The 24,631-nt window shown below is 39.8% G+C and overlaps 1 protein-coding gene across 1 annotated transcript in view; it reads right to left on the reverse strand.

The window, feature by feature from the left end:
* Positions 1–24,631, reverse strand: part of LOC149143084 (uncharacterized) — a 69,776-nt gene that overhangs the window by 40,787 nt on the left and 4,358 nt on the right. Inside the window, exon 5 of the mRNA XM_089453396.1 lies at positions 22,298–24,182. Within this exon, the coding sequence (XP_089309522.1) occupies positions 22,298–24,182 (1,885 nt within the window). The remainder of the gene's footprint in view (positions 1–22,297; positions 24,183–24,631) is intronic.

Here is a 24,631-nt window from a genome sequence, read left to right on the forward strand (position 1 = left end):
GACTTCTTGACCTAGGACAAACCCTAGAAGCACTCAATGGGTGCTTGACCTATAAAATAAAAGACCTTAAGCATGAAACCCATGCTCCAAAAATAATAATGATAATTTTCTTTCATTTTACAATTTACAAGAATCAAACGTACATTTCATATTTATGAAGACCGAACCTAGTTACACTTTTTTCAACAACATCGAGCTATCTGGTGGCTTCAAGGGGTTGCTAGCTGCGAGCGGAGGACCATCTAGGAGAAAAAAATTCTCCTATGGATATCACCCACGGACGGTGGGTAACAGGGCCCTACTAGATTGTGTGGTAATAGGGCACACCCTTTCATGTGATTAGGCCGACTTGATGCCCCAAAAAATAAATTTTAATTTTAATTTTCTTAGGCAAACTTAGGCAAGCGGGAATACCTCTCGATGCTACAAAAAATCAACATCTTCCAACTATAATGGACTTTATACATTGTTAGGTATGCCCACTCACTTTTCTCTCATGTAGTGTTAATTTTCCATGAAATTCTGCAACTACTTAGATGAATAACTAAACACTAAAACTAGTTTACTTTCACCAATATACTGAATTATGAATTTCTTAACAACGTATAAGCAGCGGAATAAAAAGACAAAGATAAAAACACATCACACAAATTATACACTTATTTTTCTCAAGAAACCCAACAAGGAAAAGCATGTCCCCTTAATGTGGTATTTTATTAATCTTGAGTAATTGAATCAATTACAGAGCAACTTGTCTCGTTGAGAACACACTTGTTCTCCTGCTAATCTAACCTGGACTTGCCCTGCCAACCCTTGAACCCAACTCCTAATCCTTTGCGCACTGGGCCTATCTCCTTGCACACAAAATCTCCTATTTTGTAGTGCACTAGGCTCCTATATTTGTGCGCACTTGGCTTCCTATTTTGTAGTGCAAATTCCTCCTCAAGCTCATGTGCTCTTGCTCCTCAAGGATACGCACTCCATAAGCAAAGAGATCTCACAAAAACTTGTGCACACAACAATAATGATTAAACTTTGTGCTTTCATCCTTCTTTTATAGATTCGATCCATGTTGTAATGGCAAGTTACAAATTTAAAACATGAGTTGTGATTCACTAGTTAACTGAGTCGAACTGGTTCTCTCTCCAATCATCAGTGGAGTTATAAACTTATAACTCATCCTTCAATCAAAGACTGAAGTTCCCAACTCGTCCTTTTCTAAACTCAAACTACCACTCGATCTTGTAGTCAAACTAAAGAAGGGACCACGTTACTGATCCTCCATGCATGAAATCGTGATTTTATTCCCGCAAACCAGAAATAAGCTTACCATCTCCATGAACTCGCTCCATGGTCAAAGAAAGACAACTCTACTCTTTCTGGCTAAGGCACGAACCAAAGAAGACCTTCCACTCGCTACAATTTTCAACATGTACAAGGCTAGATTATTATCATGTGTGTCGATATGATGAGCAATTCAATGGTGGCATTTCCTCAAGAGTTAAGCAGTTCTATAGTGATGGTTGGGTGTTCATATACCCATCCACTCTTCTATTTGAGTTGGAAAATCTCAAATCCTTCAACTATGGTTATATCTCTATTGAGCACAATATGCCCACTCCTTCTATACTTTATCATCCTTCATCATGTCCCTATGCTAAGATTAATGGGGAGTGTTAGAATTCAGTGATCTTCATGCAGTAATTGATGGCGAAGTGCCCTGTTTATTGCATTTTTTTATGTTTTTGACTTGGTCCGCTTAGTCACCCTCTTGGGGTGTGTGCCCTTTTTTGTCGGCCCTGTTGTCGCCCGGACTGTACAGGCACCGCGACAATGCTCAAGATGGAGGTTGTCACTTTGATCCCCGCCCACTTCGTCTAGCTGTCTCCCAACATTAGGCTATGGGGGGTAGTCTTTATGGAATGAGATGAAGGAAAACAAGTTGGAAACCAACTTGTTTGGGAGACACAGATGAGTGGCCTAACCAATTGGTTAAATTCGAGCAAGATTATTGATTAGATTAAATTTTAAAGTATGAGACCAGTGCCTTAATGGAGTCACAAATTCTTGCTTATAATAAATTGGAACCAAATGACAGTATGGACACCCATTGCTTAAGATGATTGACTAACCTGAATGATATGCAAACCTATGACCTATGTGTGATGCAAAGATCTTGGTTATTTTTAGTTAAATGCCTAATCTAGATGTAACCTTCCTTTAACTATTTTGAAGTTGGGCTCCAAGGTAAGTTGTGGGAAGGAGGCCAACAGGAAGCAGGCTAGGGCCTGATTAACGATACATGTTGTGCTCCTATCACCCAATGCCTCTGGCGCTGCAGAGACTATGGCTCTGACGACTGTAAGGTCACCGTGTTAACCACCAAAGAGTTGTCGAGGCCCCTCAAGCTAAGTGAGAAGGGTTGTCCTATCTCTCTATCAACCTAGCTTATGTTAGAAGGTAAATTATTAATGCAATCTAAATCTAATATGCTTATGCAATAGATTATGAGTGAGATTATCTTGAGTTAAGATTGCTTAAGCTATTTAAGTACTTATATGAAATTTGTCTTAATGGAAGATTACTTACCATGTTGTGATACAACCTTAAACAAGATGAGTGTTGCGAGATACAAGTGTAAATTTTAAGTAACCAACTTTATCCACAAGATATTATGCCAATTAACAAGATCAACGTCAGATTCTGAGTGTAAAGATGAGAAAAGCCAATTTCAAATTTATAGCAATTTATATCAGCAATATGATATTCAGAAAATTCAAACTTAATCAATGTTATAACAGCAGTGAGGAAACCACTTCAAAACATGAAATTTGCCTTGACATAAAACACAAAAATTCTCAATGACTAGCAAATGTAAATTAACTTATTTAGCCCACTTTATAATGATGTATTCAATGAAATTTCAAGTCTGATTTGTTAGTTTACAGCAGTAAACAACCACAGATCAGCAAGCTAAAGATGTCAAAAATAGATGGTCAATATGCCCAAAAATAGTAAAAATGCACTAGAACTCAAAATTTCCAATTTTTAGGGCTTTTAGGATGTGTGATTCAGAAATTTCAGAAATGATAAATTCATTACAGCAGTAAGTTAGTGACAAATCAGCAACCTAAAAGTATTGAAGATGATACCCAAATGTCTAAAAATAATAAGTTTTTGCCAGAAACTGAAAATTCAAATTTTTTATCGTTATCAAGTATATGCTTTAGAAATATTTCAAACTTGAATTTCATAGTTATGCAGTAAATTCCAGCAAAGCTAAAATGTTAGATCTAGGTCAAATTAGAGATGCCAAGTGGCCAAAACTTGTGGAAATTTAGATTTTGCAATTCTAATCGATTTTGACCAATTAAAATGTGATTTTACAGCTTAGATATTAATGATTTGATTACTGTAATAAAATTGAAGCAAAACAAGAATTTAGAGGCCAAACCCTAGGCCCAAGGCCTTGAAGATCCCACGGTTGAAATTCGTTGAAATTTTGGGATCACGTTGCCGCTTGAAAAATATGAATTTTGAGACCTTAAGCCTGCAAAACTGCCAAGTATTTAGCCTTAAAACTTCAAATTAGGGTTTCAGGTCAATTTATGGCAAAAGAGGCCAAAAAAATGGCAAACAAAGCTAAGAGAGGTGAATTTGCAGGGATAAAAGGGCTAGGATGATAGATTGGGGCCCAAAGATGAAGAATATGGCCTCAAAGAGGCAACACTATGCCCAATGAGGCTAGTGTTGGGGGGATCGAGGGTCTAGAGACCTAGGAAGGGACCTAAGGGCTATGGATTATGGCCTAAAGGCCAAGGAAAGGGAGTCGCAAGCCCTTAGAGGTTGTGGCCTAGGGAGAAAGGGAGAAGAGGGTTAAGGGAGGACAGAGGAGTGAGGAAGGCCAAGGGAGGAGGGCCGAGAGGGAAGGAAGTCGAGAGGAAAAGTGGATGGCATAAGGCCTTTTGGGCCTGCGGCTAGAGTAAAGAAGGGAAGTCATAGCCCCTAAGGGTCACAGCTAGCCCTGGGAGGGCTAGAAACCAAGACGTTGGAGGGAGAAAGGTTGACGCTGAGGCCTAGGAACGCAAAACTGGGGCTAAAAGCCCTGAAAAGCTTGAAACCCTTGCTCCAAAAAAAATTATGCTTCAGCTCTTTGATTTTCTGAAAATTCTTCCATGGAAACCCTGCAAAAAATTTCAAGAGATTAGATCTTACCCTCGAGGGCCTAGGTCTAGTTCTTCTTCCACTTGACTCCTTGATCTAACCTGCAAAAATAAAATTTACAACACCCAAACCCCAAATATTTACAAAATGAATCTAAAAACCCCAACCCAAGTTAGAAAAATAATGTATGATTAATATTACAAAATATACATGGGTTTTTAAAATAGATTTTAAGAAAATAATTTTTATGATATTTTTTCTAAGTTACCAAGATACGGATACGGATACGAATCTGCCCATTTTTTTAGAAGTGAGGATCCGGATACAGCAAGGATACAACAAGTACAAAAATATATAATAATATTTTTTAATTTTAAAAAACATATTTGAAGTTCAAAATCAAAACTATTCATGAATAACAACATTACCATTGAATATAAAAAAGTATTCTTAAAACACTATAGAAAAGCTTTTATACTTTATAGTTTATATTATTCTAAATTATAATTATTTAGCATAATACATGATAGTTTCAATTATAACTATTAAATATTTAAATATAGGTTAACTATTAAATAATTTTAAATATTTACTATTTTGACTATATTTATTAAATGTAATATTTAATATTATAAAGAAATTTAAATATTAATGTTAATATAACTATATTTGATAGTTATAATATGTTAAATATTTGAATAATAATTATAATTTAAAGTTATTTATATTTATTTTTTCTGAATGACTATATTTTAAACCATAATTTAAATTAATTTATATTATTTAAACTATTTAAGGTGTATAATCTATATTCTTGATATATCTATACTTAAATATTAAATGAACATATCACATTAAATGTATTTAATACTATAATAATATTGATTTAAATTATAGTTATATTATATACAAATAATTATAAATAAATTCTAAAATTTAAAACATACGACTTTATTTTTCAAACAAAATGGTCAACTGTATGGACACGATACAGAGCCTTTTACACAACACAGCGCTCCAAGCCTGTGGCTTTCGCACAACACTCCAATGTCATCACCCTCGCTATCGTGGCCCTCGTTGTCACCCTCGAGCACTATTGTCCACATAGCAATACAGTCCCATTGCTCGCTCTCGTCTCCTTGCTCACAGTGTTTACAGTGTTCATCGACCACGCTCAGTTTTTATCGTTTTGTCTCTTATTACAATGGACAAAAGAACAGTTGTGCTTAGACGTTGTCCAATTTTCCATGAGATTTTTCCCAAACGAACTGCCAAAATGCAGAAAATCATTTGTTGTTGTCCGATCCGCCTCCAAAACCACTAGATTCGAGCTTGGCTAGCTAGAACATTTCGAAATTGTTTGAAAATTCCAGATACGTTCCAAAACCCTATGCATGGCGGATTCGTATCCGTACCTGTTTATGATCCGTGGATCCGTATTTTTGTCATCTAACCCCCATGGATTCGATAACATAGTATTTTTTTCGTTGAAAGAATGGCTAAAACGATTCAGAAAAATTAATGCTCACTATAACCCAAGCGAATACTCAATCCACCATATAAAAACTAGATATTCAAGCAAAGTAACACTTGCCCACAATCTGTGAACTTGGAGACCAAGGATTGAGTACCTGCACACACTATGTATTATCTCAAAATAATAATATAAAGCACCACATAGGAACCCTGTAGTCAATACATACCACAGATCAGCAACAAGAACACCTTGAGTTGCACCCCAAAGTCTTTTATTATAGTAGAAAAATAAGTTCACAACGGGACAATAATTTACAAAATGCTTCAGCAGCAATTCTAGCCAAAGATCAAGATGGCTAGAAACTCAACTGACTCTCTAATTTATAAATAAATCCTCCAAATGGAAAAATAATGGCTAGTTTCTTTAATCCTTGTCAAAATAATCTTGGTCGTTGATAAACACTTCAAGATCTTTTAATCTTGGCCCTTGATTTTTTATTTTTGAGGAATTTTCGAATTTATCATTTAATTTCATTTTAATTAGCTCAAAATTAATTATTTTGAGCTAATTTCCTCAAACTTTTGACTCACTTAACCACCAAGGAAGGGTCCAAATTTTCTTGAAAAATACAATATTTTCTTGGTGGAGACCTTTAAAAATTAACTCTTTCAAGACCCACAAATTTTTCCATTTGGAGAATTTATTTTCCTAGACAATTTAACTTTACTCTAATTAATTAATTTTCTAGCTTAGGATTTAATTTTATTTTGCCAGAAAATTTAATTAATTTACACATGAGGGGATTTAATTATTTTTCCAACCCTCTAATACATATGATTTTTCATTTACAAGACTCAAAGAGGGAATACACATTTGTCTTAGACCCTCAAGACACATAACCCATCTGTGACTCAATATGATCTAGTAAACCAAGTGATTTGTAATAAAATAATTAAGCCAATTAGCTTAAATTATTCTCAAACCACTTTTACATCAGACTCGACTAAAACACTAAGACTCACCCAATAATTCAACAATAAATTTCACCCTAGCTTTGGAGGTTTACGTTGGAGGGAAAAAACTCTTCTAATTAGTTGTGTCGAAAAACACAAGGAATCAGTGAGGTTAACAAACATCCTATGATGCAATTCATCATCAAATTATAGGCTTACCTAGGTTATTACACAGACTCAAGGTTTTACTAAGATCATTTACAATATATAACATGCAAAGTGAGATGACCATGACACATGCACTGCTGATATGTGATCTGATCCTTGTTGAAAAAGTTGGTACTTTCCGCTTCCCTGGAACTTTGACAATTTGAATGCAACAGGCCCTTAATACCCTCCTGAAGCGACGCCTCCATTCTTGAAGCAACACCATGATTGAGTTGTAGATAAATACACAACTCAAGCTTTGAGTTGTAGATAAATACACAACTCAAGCTCTCATTTGTATCATCTCATCACATTGATTCATAGTAATTGAGTCTTTACCCTACAAGCATGATTCATTAACTATCTTGTGTCTCTCTTGCTCATGGGTTCATCTTCTCTTCTCTTTATGATGTGCTTATGTTTCATGCTCATTTAGGCTTTGTTGGTGGTTCCATTCAATCTTCCTCTCTCTCTAGTCATTTTAACATTCTATTCTCTCATGGGAAGCCATCAAATATAATGATGCCCCAAGAAAATTGCACTAAAAAATTGCAACAAAATAAAATGGAGATGGTGGATAAATGTGGAGAAAATATATCCAAATTTCCACAAGTACATAGTAGAAAAAAAAATATTGTTCAATAAGAATTGTTGCAAATCTAGGAAAAATCAAATAATCTATAGAATACCTACAAAGTAGCAAATGTTGGTATGGTGTAGACATGAACTTTGAAGAGAGCCAAAGATATGGCATGAACTTGGTGACAAAAGAAAATTTTGAAAAATAAAAGTCTTAAAAACGAAATGAGGCTCTAACACCAAAATAAAATAAGCAAGCACAACAAAACCAGAGATTGTAGAAGAAACCATGTCAAAAGAGAACATACATACAAGTTCCCAAATTTCCCTGTTCCTCTCGAGGGACTTTTCATCAATTACCTCCCAACAAATCTTCCTCCATCAACTACAAACATTTTCTCTAGGGGTTGATTTAGACTTGTTGTAGCGGCTACAACCACCTCCAAAAATTTTCCCTGAGCTTCGTTTTGGAGCCTCCCTCCTCGCAATCATAGCATCTATCCTGCATTGATCAGATACTTGTGTTTATTTGATTTCATCTGGCACTTAACAGATTGTGTGCATCCACTTGTCCCGTCAGTCAACCACATGCTGACCAGCACTTGATTCATATTCGGTCAATCGGTTGTCGGGCAAAACTGCGCAATCCTGAGGGCAGACTGTCTTCCCCTCAGAAATTGTGCAGAGTAGCCCAGCAGCTTCCCTGCACTCAAAAATTGCGCAAAGCAGGCCAGCCAACCTTGCTCTGGAAATTGCAGAGAGCAGGCCAACTAGCACTACTCTCTAGAAATAAGCAGAGCAGCCTAGGCCAACCACACTGCTCTCCAAAAATGCGCAAAACTGGCCAGCAGCACTGCTCCAAAAAAATGCGCAGAGTAGGCCTGCATCACTGCTCTAGAAAATTCTGCAAAGTTGACTATCCAGCCAGGGCCACTCAGTGCAGAAACAACACAAAAGTTTTCCCTCAGTGGTTGTCCGTCGCATGTGCCGGTAGGTTGCCCAGTTCCCTCCAAAACTGCGCAATCCTTCCTTGCATGTCGAGCAGCTTTTCCCAAAAAAGCAAAAAACAAAAAGGCGAAAAAGCATCCCTAGATTTTAGGGATCTATTTTTAGCAGCAGGAGTTACATGCAAAGTCGATTTTAGAAACTCCTCACCAAGTGTCGCTTTTTCCTAGATTTGTGGCATGCGCGTCATAAACCCTAATTTCACCAAATCTATTTAAACAACGCCTCAAAGCTCATTCTTCACATTTGATCTTGGAGCTCTGGCATTCCCGAGGCATCTAGGAACCTTTGGCACAGTCGACGCAACTTTTCCAGGTAAGTTTTGTTTTTCATGCCTTTTACCGCTTTTTTGTCGCTTTTTAGTTTTCGGCTTGTATGAGTGTTGTTTCCTTTGTTTTATTGAACAACCACTGGCATTTCAATGTGTTTTAGCTTGTAGAAGTGTTGTTTCAAGTTTTGCATTACCTTTCCTTAGTGTCGCATGCATAACATTGTTTCTACACTCACAGTCGTCGTTGCAGCGACTCTCTTCATGAGCTTCTTGGTTTTGTCGTTTGACTGATTTCTGCACTTGCCTGAATTGCATGCATGTCTATTCACTCAGATTTGCACCAGCTTTGCACACACACTCAGTCCTTCGCGTTTTCAAGTTGCCATTGGGCAGATCCGAGATCTCCTGGTCTAGATCTTGTGTCTCCCAGCATGCTCTGCGCAATCCTGGGAGGCAGTGCCCAGTCCTACCCACTAGAACTGCGCAATGTGCAGTTCCAGCCAGCAACCCAACCTAACTATTTTGCGCATTGTACAGTTTCAGTCAACAGTGAGTCTCACTGGACTGCGCATTGCACAGTTTCAGTCAACAGTCAGTCTCATTGGACTGCGCAGTTCCAGTCAACAGTGAGCCTCATTGGCAGCTAAGTCTGCGCAATGTGCAATTCCAATTTGTTGCTTGATTGATTCTCGAGTTGCTTGATGGTTTTTAGCTAACATTGCCTTGTCGTGAGTGTCTTCTCTGTCTCCAAGTACCACAAGTTTTTGAGCAGCTTCTCAGTAGTACAGGTATCATGGCCTCCAAGAGAGTTGGATCAAAAGACACAGTTGAAAGCAATACTATGGATGTGGTTGAGAAAGGGTCTATGAGCTTGCCCGTGTACACAGACACACACCTGTTCATTGAGAAAGACATCAAGATCACATGGCAAGACATCAACACTATTTTCGCAGGTAGCTTTGAGGAGAATCTGGAGGACCAACAAGTCTATGTAAACATCCATAAGTCGGGATTGTACAAGGTTGCATGCAGGTTTCTCGTATTCCCATGCGCAGATGTGATCCACTGGATTGTCTCACACACTGATCCTAAGACGATGATACTGAGTAGTGTCAGTGGAGTAGAGCTTGCTTCCTTTAGGACGGAAGATTATCAGCAGATGTACCATTTGCCACTGTCAGTGAATAGAATGGATGCACCGTTTTACACTCCCAACAGCAGCACGAATACAAGAGACATCTTGAAGCGTTGGGTAAGGGAGCCATCAAAATTCAAGATAGCACCCAACCAGATATACAAGACAAAGACACTCAGGAAGGCTTACCAATTCTTGGTCATCTTCGCATGTCGTTTATATGGCCAAGGGAGCACGGAGACATTCCCGCAGAGTTGGGTTGCTATGTTAAATCAGCTGGTAAGTGAAGGAAAACCGTTCAACTGGTCTGACATGTTGGCTCTCCAGCTGAAAGTGCATGTATCCAATGCCCGGAGTCTGCCCAAGGATCAGCAAGCAAGATTCTTCATGTCTGCCTACTTTCTCGATGCAATTTGTGCTCGTCAACAGTTTCCTGGCATGGGTTGGGCATTGACACCTTCAAAGAATGTTGTGAACGTATATTGCAAGTTGCTCTCAGACTACAGCTACTGAGGAATCATGGCTAGACTATCTAACCATTTCATCGCCCCTCTATACACAATGATCTTTGAACAAGATCCACCTTGCATGTCCCAAGCAACAATGGAGGCATTGTTGAACATTACAGATTGGTACGCCTCACTCGATGGCACCTTCATTAGGATGTACAGCGCGGAGAAGGCTCTGCTTGTGTTGTCGAGGTTTGCCACGGACAAGCTAGTCATGCAGGAGGTTGCATAGCACATCTCGACAGGGTTATCAACTGGATTGCACAAGAAGAAGTTACCATGGCCTATGCTTCCTGTGCGAATTGGGTTGTACATAATCCGGAGTTTGAAAGAAGCGGATGCCGAGGTCAAGGACTTCAAGAAGTTTAAGTTCGGCATCAATAGTTTCAATCCATACGATCCACACAGCTTATGCAGAGACCACTATGCGAGAGTGTATTTTTCTTGGATCCACATTGTGTGTCATTGGCCAGTGGAAGACCCATGGAGATATTGTTATAACTCCTCTAAGTTCAATAAACCAGTCAGCATGGCAGTAGAATGGCTAGCAACACTCAAGGCAGCAGCACCACAAGGAGCAGCAATAAGCAGCAAACCTATGCAAGACAAAGGCAAGAGGAAGATTGTCAAAAGCACCAGGACAGAGCAAAGCTACAAGTTTAAGGAAGACCTACTTGTGGAGAAAGTAGCTTTGGAAATAGACGCAAAGAGGCGATAGCGCGACAGAAGGATAGCGCAAAGAAAGAGGGAGAAGCAAAGACTGGAAGAAGTAGAGAGGAAGTTGCAAGAAGTACAGCAGAAGCTCAAAGAAGAACAAGAGTTGCGCAGAAGAGAGAAGGAAGTGCAGCATGAACAGGAACAAGAGAAAGTGCAAAGCGCACAGACAGCGCAAACTGTGTCGATACAGGTTGAAGACTAAACCAGCAATAGATGAGGAACAGGGTGAGCAGCCGCAGGAACAGGAACTTGCTCCGTAGGATGAACCGATAGTAGAACAGATGGACATGGAGATGGAGCAGCCGGAACAAGATCAGGACACCGACCTCATGCCAAAAGCAACCGAGGTCACCCACAGGCTTCACCAGCTCCAACAATAGAGCAAGTCCCAAGTGAACAAGGGGATACCATTCTCCTTGAGGATAATCCGGGAACAGATGTGTACAACATAGCCTTTGATGAGTCACAGCACAGAGTTGTACAAGCACATAGAGCGTGCACCCCGGATGTACAAAGACATCCAGCCGCCTTGGTCGATGCTACAAAGGCTTATGCCAAAGCCACAAGCTCGAGTGTTAAGTTCTTGATAGCAGAAAACGAGTGCATGGCTAAAGAGTTGCAAGTAGCCAGGCAGAGAGAGGAACAATCAACAGGATCCGCCAAAGCAAAGATGAAGAAGCCATACTTGTTGAAGTATCAGCTGTTGAGACAATCACGCGGAGACTGCATGACAGGCTCGCCACCGTGCACAAGGCGGTTGTCCATCTACATGGTCATCAGCAACGCTGCATCAAGATAGTGCGAACACTTACAGATATACATGCCATAGTTGATCATGTACAGACATGGACAATGAGGTACAAGGGATCCCCGCTTCACTTGCACAAGATGATGAATCCACAGGTAGAGTTGAACAAAGCACGCATCTAGAGTCTGATCTGAAACTATGAGGAACTCCCGCCGCTCATCACCAGTGTTGAGGCTTCGTACACATGGTTGTTCAGGAGTTTGGATGTCGTGGTCAGAAAATATGGCACCCCATCGATTGGTACGCTTACGGAGGCCAAAGAGAAGAACCAAGTCAAACTGGAGCTCAACGCGTACTTTGATCAGATTTGCAAGTCAGCGCAAATAACATGCGTATGTACATCGTCGATCCGGCCTTGCTCAGGACTAAGTTGCGCATGTTACAAGACGAGTTGGACAAAGGTTCCAAATTAGTATACTCGGAAGCAATGGAGGCAAGAGTTCGTTTCCAGAAAGACATCATCAAGGAGTACGCGGACACCATTGCGCACTACCAAGCATGGCATCAGTTCGTCACCGAGGATCACGGAGAGGAGGTTGATGAGCTAGTCTTTCCACAACTGTCTGAGTCTTAGTGTTGTCTTGTCTGGCTGACTCAAGCCATTTTTGTCCCACATGGGTATATGTGGAAAATGTATCATTTTTGTAAACATGATGTAAAGTGAAATTCCAAGTGTCATTAGTGGAATGCAAACAGTCATATGTAATGTAAAGAGTTATGTAATGAAGTTGAAGAGTCATGAGGGTAGTCCAAGAGTCACAAAGGGGAATGTCAAGGGTCACCCCACCCTTTGTTATAAATAGAACCTCATAACTCATAGAACAGGCTTTTGGGAGCCAAGATTTTGTTAGGCATTGCTTAGAGAGGGCTTGGAGAGTATTGTGACGAGCCTTGGCTTCTCCACAGTGTAGAGCGAGTACATCTCTTTGGAGGAGCAAGCGGTGTTGACTATAACGTTCCACTATTGGGGCTAGTGGCTGTCATGGTTGTATCTATGGATGGAACTTTCACTTTATATAATATAGCAGAGATAGCACGTTTCATGCATATGTTGTTATTGTAGTTCAACTATTTTGGTTACTTTATGTAGTTTTAACTTACGCATTTATGTATGGACTATTCTGTATGTGATTATATGAATCTTATTGAAGTGTGTTGTTGGTTTAACTCATCACTTTGGATTGTTGACTATTTTGCTTTCCAGTTTGTGATGTCATTTAGCTCGTGTGTTCCTTTCAGGCTACTTACTATTACAGGCTTCTAAGGATACACTTCCTTCCCCCTCCGTGCCTCCCCATGCATCTCTCTTGACTTGCTGCAAGGTCACACCCTTGCTTCCGACAAAGATATCCTGCTTACCTCTGCACGCTATCGCAGTCAAGGCATAGCTTTACTACCCACTGCTAGGACTCCTACTCCAAACGGTCTGAGGTCTAGTTGGGACTTCTTACCGGGGAGATCCCCTGACATGTTAGCGGGTCCAGCACTGTCAACAAGCCTTTAAGTACATTGGTGTCTACAAGTTTTATCGGTGGTCTACTTTGCATTTAGCGAAGTTTTTCATCGTTGATTTTTCACTGAGCAAATCTTTTCATTGTTTGAATTCTTATATTCCTCATGGGCAAAATATTCCTATCCCATATGCCAAAATTTACTAAAATGCACTACGATCAATGTAGATTTAGAGCTTTTGTTTTTTACGAGTAATTTCATAGCTTAAGTAAGTTAACCAATGGCTTATGAAGTTAGAAAAAAGTGCAAAGGGTCAAAGATAATACCCAAACCAAATTGTTTAAATTCTATAGAAAAAGTAATTAAAAGCAAGTAAGAAGTCAAATAATAAAAAGAATTACTCAATCAAAACTCAGTGATGAAAAGATCTGCTAACTACAAGGTAGACCACCAATAAAGTTTGCAGACACCAAGGTACTTAGCATCTAAATCAATCCCTAGAGAGAATGGGTCATAGTTGATGGAGGAAAATATGTTGGGAGGAAAGAGATGAATAGTCCTCACCTCTCATTCATACATTCTCCAATCATCAAGGGTGTTCCCACCACACATCCATCACAATAGGACCATGTAAAATACCTCCTTTCCAGTGACACAAATACTACAACATCACCATATAAAAGTCACTGGAAAGCCCCAACAACATCATGAAACATCTACCTTCTAACACCATCATCTAACCCCTTGGGGTACTAGAACCATCATCCAAGAACAAGATGTAGCGCGTCCAAGATAAACGAGTAATACCAAAACCATACCATGATGAGATAGCATACTCCATAACCATCAAATAGGTATCCAAGGGGTGATAAAAATGGCAAGTACATGGAGAAGACCACCAAATCAGCAAGTATAATCATCCAACCAATGAGAAGTGAGAGTCCCCAACCAAATATTTCCATCAAATGATCCAATGCAATGAAGAGAAAGGATCCATGAAGATGTATCCCCCCAAGTCAGTCCAGTGCTCCAAGCTACCTACTGCAAATCTCCAACAATGTGATGAAAATGACAATGTGTAACCTCATACGATATGAGGTGTAACACAGCCAACTAAATAGCATTAGTCAGAGAAACAACAACCCCTTCTACAATCTCACAAAGATCCATCCCCTCCAACAACATCTACAATTAGCACTTCCAAGATGCAAAGTTGGAAGCACCCTCTAGATGATCACACTCCCTAAGACTGAGAATAGTCATCTTGCAAACTTGGAAAACACTTTGATAGACAGATTAGCTAATGAAATCAACCTCTCACAGGTTCATTATGCCTATCTCAGGCAACTGACCCACTACAATCAGTAGAGGCACACACAGATCTCACTCACAACCTTTCATAGGTCCTAGTGCCTCTCACAAGCACAGATCACTCCAATCTCTGGAGTCCTTTGGGCATCACACTGAGAGCCTCAAATAGTTCCTTCTCACAGGTAGCAATTCATTCCATACATGGATCTAGAGAATCTCAGATATACAACTTTGATACCATGCCATAATGTTATATGCACATGATACACAGATCTGCTCTAAAAGAATTTGACCTACAACTAAACAAAAAGACCAAAACACCAATCAAGGCTGTAGATCTATGTTAAAAAAATGTTCTAAATGGAAACCTCAAAAGTGCAAACACAAACAGCCCTACAAAGATGAAATATGATTTACAAAAACAACATCAGGAATATAGCAGACAGCATGCTGGATTCTGTGACAGCAATCACTATATTCTCATTAACACATAAGAAAAATACTATATTGTCCTCAACAATGGCTTCTCTCAAGCCTTCAGACTTTCACTATATGTTTACACAACTCACATGTATAAGAAAAGACAAGGTAATTTTGTTAATGTTCAACAAATGACCATAAATAGGAGTACAATGTGGGAGTGCAAACGCAACTCCTAGAAAAATCCCAAAGCTAAATCTAGGATAGAATGACATGAAGTAAAAGATAATACAATAATAGGATAGCCTCATAAACATATATATAACCGAATCATGTAGAAAGTTAAGTGAATAAGTCCAGGGATGGAGGTCGATGATGTCAAGAATGCCTAAGTCTGATAGCCGATGGCAACGAGGGCAAGAATATCTAAACCTAACTAGTGTGCCCTTCTACACCTAGTCAAATTTGACAAGAGGGAAAAGCAGTTACAAAATTTAAGTGCTAATAATAGACTTCAAATAGAGTGCCCCACATACAAAGAAATCTGTCCCAAACAATATGCCCTACCTCTGCCTAGATTAGCTCCTACACATTCTTCCATGAAAGGAATATCATAATCGTGTAAGGAATCTGTCATAAAGCTATCATAAGTATGTAAGAGGAATCTGTCATAACCTTCACAGAATCCGTCATACCTTCACAGTATCTGTCATAACTGACCAAAAAAGTCATAATGTCACACTAAACAAAAATCGAATATGCCAAGCATCGTAAGTGTTACAAATTTGTCATAGGGGTGTCAAGGAATCTCTTCCATGTGGCACACCCATCCAACAAGGAATCCCTCTAACACTCATGCACCCTCTTCTAAGGGAAACAACTAGAAGCAACCAAAAAATAGCATTTGATGGCATAAATCAATGTTATCCAAACTGGACTAGGTTCAGCTAAGTCGGTAAATTGGACCGCTTTAAGGGGTTTTCCAAGGAAAACTGACCCCTTAGACCACAAATGATTAGTTTTCGTCTAGTCCAACTCTGAACTGGCCTCAACTAGTCAGAATCAATCAAAAACTTCCATTCAAGATAAAGCCAGTTAAATCCAGCTGGTCTGACCAGTTTTGGACCAGTGCATCTTCCCCTCGTTATTTTGGACGAAAGTCCTCGGAAAAACCCAACTTGGGAAAACCGATGTAGCAACTGAGGGTTTTTATTATTAAGCAGCAGTGAGAAATTCTGAGTACAATCTATGGATGCCCAACTGGCAATCCAATCAGCAAAATAAACTGGCCAAAATATTTGTGAGGCAAATACCTCAACACCACGCCTGATCCAGCTCCAACAACTGGAAAAACTAGCTAGTCGTTCAGCCTCTATGTGACCCTCTGTGCAATGCTAGCACAGGCTCTAACTCTCTAAGCCCTAGAACTGCTGGAAAAGTGACATCCTAGCTGACTCTGCCTCTGGAAGGAATTTGCTTGGCCTCCTGGAGAATTTCCGGACCAACTGCAACTGAATCACCCTTCCCTTCAATGAAATCGATCTCCCTCTGAACCTATATGAACTAGCTCTGTGCAGCTTCTCTGGGAAATACGGCCCTTATGTTGTTGACTCTCCGGAACTAGAAGACTTCCTCCGGACTCACTGTCTCTACCCCTCTCTGTCTCTGCTTCCCTTCTTTGGCTCGAACTCTTCTGACAATTGTTGTTGCTCCCTGGAAATCGAACTGCCCAAGGAAATCAATCTCAAGTGTGTCTAGACTCTACCCATCTACTTCTTCCTATAATCTCATTGTGGGCCTCCAACGGCCAAAATTAAATCTTAATCAATGGCTGAGATTATTTCCTAGTTGATCTGTGTGAGTTTCTAGAGAAATCTCACCTTCCTCAATTAATTCCTATTAATTAATCATTTTTCCTAAGTTAGACTTAGGAAAAATTTAATTACTGATTAATTAACTTAATTAAGGCATTTCTAGGTGGATTTTCCTAAAACCTTTTATGGGTTATGGAGTCCTAGTGTTTCTTAACCTCTCTGACAACTATTGAGACTAGAACACCATCCGATGCCACAAAAACTAACAAAGAGAAACAGTGAATGACTCACGAAAAATTTAATTACTAATTAATTAACTTAATTAAGGCATTTCTAGGTGGATTTTCCTTAAACCTTTTCTAGGTTATGGAGTCCTAGTGTTTCTTAGCCTCTCTGACAACTGTCGAGACTAGAACACCATCCAATGTTACAAAAACTAACAAAGAGAAACAGTGAATGGCTCACGACCAGGGTTGCAGGAATCGCCCCCCCCCCGCCGGATCCAAACCCGGAACCGCGGATCGAAGCGAAGCGTCCCGGAATCCAGGTCGGAAGCGCGGATCGGAGGAGGAGGTGGCGCGGATCCGAATTAAAATTTCGATTCCTGGAATTTTGGTTGCGGCCGCCCGGAACCGCGGATCGGAGGGCGGTTCGGGCACTTGGTTGCGCCACGATTCCGGCCCGGAACCGCACGCCACCCGAGCGCTTCCCGGGCGCTTCCGGACGCAACCCCGCGGCCGGATTTTGTTAACTTTGTTTTTTTTAAATTTGTTTTAACTTGTGACTAAACTAGCATGAGGGGGTGGGTTAGGTTAGTTTAGGGTGAGTCTAGGGTGACTTTAGAAAAGAATAAAGCCCCCATTCTCTTCTCATTTTCTCACTTTGAGTTTATGAGAGTTGGAGAAGAGAAGAGAGGAGAGGAGAAGAGAAGAGAGGAAAGGAGAGGAGAAGAGAGGAGAGCTTGGAGGAGTGAAGAAGGAGGAGCTAGGAGAAGGAGGAGGAGCTTGGAGCAAGAGCTTGGAGGACTTCATCTACAAGAGCTAAAGAGGTAAGTTCAAACCCCAAACTCCCTTGTTTTTTTGAAAAAAAAATTGTATTTTTCTCCTCCCTCTCCTACTCTTTCCCATTGTTTCTACTTGCTCCTTTATTTACAGGTTGTCCACCATATTCCAAGATGGTGTTCTTTTGGCTTCTATGTATCATTCCACTCTTGGTTTTAATGATGGCAAGGGTGAGGAATAGAGGGGAAGAGGAAGGGGATGAACTTGGTCCTAATAGTAGTGACCCAATGTATGATGAGGAGGAAGGGTTTGAAGAGGAAGGGGATGAACTTGAAGAGGACACTGAAGCACAAGATGGGAAAGGTACATCAAATCCCTTGTGGACCTTTGTGACCAAACTTGAAGGGGGAAAGGGTGGTGGATCTTACAAATGGATGTGCCCTCATGGTTGTCATGGAGGAAAACCATATACGGGTTCATATACCCGTCTGAGGAGGCATCTTTGTGGGGTGCTAGACAGTGATGAAAAAAAGGGTTCTGTGGGGGTAACCATTTGCCCAAACATTTCAAGTGAACAAAGACAAAAATACATCAAATTAGAGATGGCTGCACAAGGAAAAAACAAGAAACAAAAAACTCATTCTGAATCAAGTGCAACCTCTAAATTTGGTAGTTGCCCATCTCCTCATGGTACTTTTGCAACCTCTGGAGGTAGAAAAACAATAGGGGATTTCCTTAATGTTACTGGGAGGGATGATGTGGATGGAAAGATAGTCCGTTTTCTTTGTGCTTGCGGTGTACCATTCAATGTGCTTCGCTCTCCCTATTGGCATGACATGGTAAAGGCCATCAATGAAGCCCCAAAAGGATACAAGGCCCCCAACTATGAGAAAGCTAGAACAGTGTTATTAGAAAGAGAAAAAGCTAAGGTTCAAAGAGCTTTGACACGTTTTACACATGAGTGGGTGGATTCTGGGGTATCCATTGTATCAGATGGGTGGACAAATATTAGAAACCAACATTTGATAAATGTTCTTGGTGTTTCTTCTAGTGGTGCAGTATTTATTGCATCTCATGACTCCTCCGCCATCAGTGCAACTGCACAAAACATTGCAGATCTCCTATTGAAATCAATCAAAGATGTTGGTCCGAATAATGTGATTCAAGTGATCACAGATAATGCAGCAAATTGTAAGTTAGCAGGAAAAATTATTGAGCGTACTCATCCACACATCTTTTGGTCTGGGTGCCTGGTTCACACATTGAACCTTTTGATGCATGATATTGTGAAACACAAAGATTGTGGGTGGATTGCTGAGGTTTACAGGAAAGGGAAGCAGCTCATTAAATTCATCACAGGGCATACAAGGGTAAACTACTTCTATGGCACTTACTCCAAGTTGCAATTGCTTAAAATTGCAAAGACAAGATTTGCTAGTTATTACCTCACCTTTAGGCGGCTAGTGAGGGTGAGACAAGCTTTAACTAATCTGGTGTGTGCTGAAACATGGGATGAAATTAACAATGACACAGATGGTGCTAATGAAGTCAAGGACATTGTTCTTGACAGTTACTTTTGGTCACAGGTTAAATATGTTTTGCAATTCACCAAACCAATTTATTACATGATCAAGTTTGCAGATTCAGATCGACCAGTAATTGGGGAGGTGTATGAGCAAATGGATAGCATGTTGGGGCAGATTAAAGACATTGTTGAGCCTAGAGATACCACCTTGTACAATTATATTCGTGAAGAGGTGGTAAAACGATGGGATAGCCTAAATGTTCCATTGCATGCATTAGCATATGTTTTGACACCTAAATACTATCATCCATCATGGCTTTCAAAACCAGCACCTGGGGGGGGAGTCAGGAGAAGACCACACCAAGATAAAGAGGTTCACGAAAAATATATGGCTGCATTGAGTAGATTAATCCCTGATGAGGAGGAGGCTGCATTGGTACGGAGACACGTGAGCAACTATACGAGCAACACTGGTCCATTTTCGAGCATGCATGCAATTCAAGATCGAGAGAATTTTTCTGCTCTTGAGTGGTGGAACATGCATGGAGGGCCTACTCCACTTCTACAGAGTTTGGCATTGCGGGTGCTATCACAGGTGGTAAACACTTCTTCGGCAGAGAGGTGTTGGAGCTCTTATTCTTTCATCCACAGTGTTAAAAGGAACAGGTTGAATTTAGACCGGGCAGAGAGCTTGGTTTATGTTCATTACAACTTGCGATTGTTGTCCCATTACTGTGAAGATGCAAAGTCTAATAAAGACTTGTTGACTTGGGACAAGAATCCAGAGGAGCCCAATTTGGAGGATGGAGTGTTGCGACTAGAGCAATTAGAGGATTCTCTTATCCAGGTATGTCCATTGTGGTATGAATTTTCCAATTTTCCCTTATAAAGAATTCATGTTTTTAATTTTTTTGTTAACTAGTGTTTTTTTTTTGCATGAATTTTTTGAGCGATTCTAGGATGATGACACGGGTGTTGATATGCCACCACCCCCACCCCCATCTGGTCCCTTGGTTTCTACTAGAGGAGGTTCTTCTTCATCAGTTCCAGTGCCACGACTTACACAGGGACCATCTTCTTCATTGCCACCACGTGGAGGCCCGCCATCACGTTCTATTCGTGGTGGAAGGAGGAGAGATTAGTAGATATATTCACAATCTACTTCTTTTTGTCATAGATTACTCATTAGACTTGTAGACTTGTGAATTTGAATTTTGAACCTTTTTGGCTTGGCGGTGACCAAGTGACATATTTTGTAAACATTATTATTTGAATTTTGGACATGACAAATGTTGACAGTTGCTCACTTGCTAGATAAATCATAATATGCTCTATGTTTTATGTTTTATAATATGCTTAAATGTTTTATGTTTTATAATATGCTTAAAAATTTGATGTATGTTTGTAATAGCTAGAATATAGATGATTGTTGTACATACTAGTAACTACAATGGAATCATGGATGCCATATCTATCTTGATTTATGCAAAAATATGCATGTTTTCATGTCTTCTACAATTAATTTGGTATTTGGGATGTTTGTTTTGAGTATAAATGCTAAAAAATATAAAAATATATATATATATAGCAGACGCTTCCGCGGACGCTTCGCTCCCTAGATTTTTGGAAAATGACGCTTCCGCGCTCCGCGCTTCCGCTTCGCTCCCGCTTCGTGCAACATTGCTCACGACGCTTGAACTCTACTGCTCTTTTTTGGGTTTACTAGACTCCTCTGGTTATTCATGATCTCTCGATTTCCCCTCCAATCTAATCTCTGCATTGGAAACTCCATCTTCTTCAAACAACCCAAGTTTATTGGTTAGGTCCGGCATAAGGAGGCTCACATTATGGTTTATATCTCTGACTTGCCCTTCACGCCACGCAAACCTCTCCTTTGTCAGATCTCAAGGGTTATAACACAACCTAACAGCCAACTAGGGTTAATTTTGACCCATTCAACCCTCAACATGAGTTACATCGACCCTTCTAGAGTCTTCTTCATAGTCCCCACGTCCTTTTCCATGAGTAACGGGGGCTGACATGGCATTTTCCCAAATTATGGTGTTCCATCACGATCGGGCAACTTTCGGGAGGCATAACTTTTGCATCCAAAGTCCAATCCACATGATTCTTGCACCATTGGAAAGGTCTTCGAGTGTAGAACGATGTCACAATGCTCAACACTTAAGCGGGAAATTTTTACCAGCAGAAAACATCATTTAAGGCCTCAAACTAGCCTCGAAAGGTTTCAGACCCCAAATCTCCAAACTGGGTCCCACTGATAAAACTGCTCTTGTAAGCTGCTTGCTTCAATTTTTCCACTCTGAAAGCATCAAGATGGATTAAATTATGTAGTGATCCAATCTGGATCAACACCACTATAGTTCATCATCCAAGTAGGGATGGTCCAGTCAGGTGGATGACTAGTGTCAACATTGATTTGGAACATTGATATAAATGTGCATGATTGGCATGGTATCAATGTCAATTAAACAAGGTTGACGTCACCCAAGACTCGGGGAAGCTTGTCTATGTTAACCAATGTAGGGAGGTATCAACTACGATCACCTTTTCCATCAATGTTACAAACATTGCAAAAAACACCTAGAAATTTAAGGCAAATTTCCTACTTTCTCCATCATAAAAGAATCAAACAAGAAATAAAGGAAAAATAGAAGCAAAAGTCTTGTTTACTTACAAAGGAGGAACCATTTGTTGGAACAAGGGTTCAACACATACTTGTCAGAACTAAGAATTGGTGCTATTTAAGACCCAAAAAAGTACTCCATTTTGTTGGGAAAAGGCATTGTTATAAATTTAGTCAAAATTAACAATTGCTTTTTGTAACATGTCATTGCAAAACAGCATGACTGAAAAGAAACTAATTGGAAGTTACAATGGTCTAACAGCATTTTAAGCAGTGAAAGGTAAACACAAACCGAGGCATACCTTGAAAAACATGAGCCTGTTGGGCCTTGTCACATTCTGGAAGAAGATGTAAAGTATCTGTATCATTACTCTTCCACCCTTCTGATGTTGCACAAAGCTCTGTATCTGTCCCCAAACTGTTTGGACTGACACTGAATGATACAGTCTCAGTTTTGGAATTAATTTCACTTTCTTTTTTGGAGTCACACAGCTCACTTTCTTTTTTGCTTGTATACTCATTTGACATTTCAAGAATATCTGAAGCTTGTACAGAATCCCCCATTCCAATTGTAACAAAATCTTCATCACTGAGTCTGCACTCTTTTTCTTGTTGAGGTGGTCCTGACAATGCTTCTATTACTGCATTAACCATGTCCTTCTCAGAAAAAGCACACCCATAATTCTCAGACAATTCAGGGTCTTCGGGGAAGCTATACCTCTGATCCTGAATTTCCAACCTTGGCATGTGTTTTAACATCCAGTTTGATTCTTGAGTTACCCTTTCCAATCCAACTTCAACAATCAGTTCCTCATCCCTTTGACCACCCAATGAGATCTCTTGCAGAGGTAAACCAACATCTTTCCCTGAATATGTCTCTAAATCTCCACCTTGATGTCCAATTGTTCTACCTTTAGTTTCAGTAAAAGCATTATCTAATGTCTTGGATTTCAGACTGCATCTCTCCCCAAGAACATCAGCAAATGAATGAACACTATCATCAACAGTATCTTCACTAAGAACTTGAGCTTGATGCATGTTGCTATCTTCTCCAGGAGTCAAGGCAGAAAACATTTCTGAGTTCACTTTACTGGTTGACATCTCTGTATCCACTCTTCTAATGTTTGTTTGGCTTAAAAAACTAGCTTCTGAATTGGAAGAGTTTGCATTATTAGTCACTGAACTTGGAGTATTTTCATCATGTCTTATATCATTCTTCAAACCATTCCAAGATCCTTCAAGACAATAATCATTACCAGGTAAATAATTGGATTTGAAAGCCTCTGCCTGCAAGTCTTGCCAATTATCATTTGCTTTTCTACTAGAGCACTTGAATGAATCAAGGGACCTGGAAGACAGTTCAGCCTTACAATCGGGAAAAACTTTGCCTGAGATATCACATACATTCTTGGTGCCCATAGTATGAGAGGACGTAGCCTCTTCATCACGAGTAGGATGGCTACCTTGAGAGTCATTGTTGAATTTCAATGTACCTTCTTTTTGGTGAAGATCTCCAGAGATATCTCTCTTTGCAAAGGTGTCACTAGCTGAAGTGTGATCACAGTCAGTCGAGGCCATTTTCTGTCTTTGAGGATCCAAAATAGTAATCCTGCCTTCTAAGGCATCAGATACCTGGTAAGCATGCTCAGGATGCCTAATGTGACCATGTTGAAAATTGTCAGACTCGCTGCTGCTTATATTACTAGCCAAACTTTCTGCATTCCTATTCATTGACAGCTTAACATTTGTCCAGTCATTTGCATCTTTCATATTATTTTCACCAAGCAAGTTGTTATAATTATCATAACTACCAATAAATTGAATCCCAACCACTGAGGCATTCCCAGGATCAGAAGCTTCATTGTCATTTGACTGGTTGCTACCACAATGACTCCCACAGTTCTGATTCTTTAACTCCATCTTCTCAAAGATGGAGATATTTTCACCAGCACCAGGAAATAAGACCTGACTATTTTCACTACCCAGGCCTTTATTACCCTGATTAATAATTTCAGCAACAGGTGCCATGGATATCTGCTCAGAGCTTCCCTGACTACTTGTAGTCACTGATAGGTTACTACTATTTGTATGGCGTAGTAAAGTAGTGGTTTTATTGGCATAAAAAGATGTCACAGGTGCATTTGATAGTAAAGGCCTGAACATGTTTTGCGAACTTTGACGAACAGCCTGCATGCACATAAATGAACAAGACTGCCATAAATTGAAGCATAAGCAACTGAGAAGGAAACCAGCATAATGACTTAAGAGGTTATGCAAAGTATCTAGTATGCTGAAGCATTTTTGCTTACTGTCTAGCCACACAACACATAAAACAGTGATGGCTACGTATCAAAATATTAATTATTGATACAAATATTTATTTTGGTAATCTGGTTTAGCTTCTACCATATTAGGTAAAATAAACCAAGCTTTACAGGAACAACATTAGTTGAAACTGTCTTGGCAACATGTATGATGTATCTACAATCTAGGTAGAGTTGATGCAATTCCACCATGTCCAAAGTGACAAGAAACTCAGCATTACTTATCCATTTACTAGTGCAATCCCAAAATACACAATGCAGGTATAACCTAAATTTAGACAGCATGTCGAGTAAAACAATGAGATCTTTGAG

This window comes from Pinus tabuliformis, chromosome X, assembly GCF_031772625.1.
Source record: "Pinus tabuliformis cultivar Carrire ecotype Pingquan chromosome X, CPIR1, whole genome shotgun sequence".
Taxonomy (NCBI): domain Eukaryota; kingdom Viridiplantae; phylum Streptophyta; class Pinopsida; order Pinales; family Pinaceae; genus Pinus; species Pinus tabuliformis.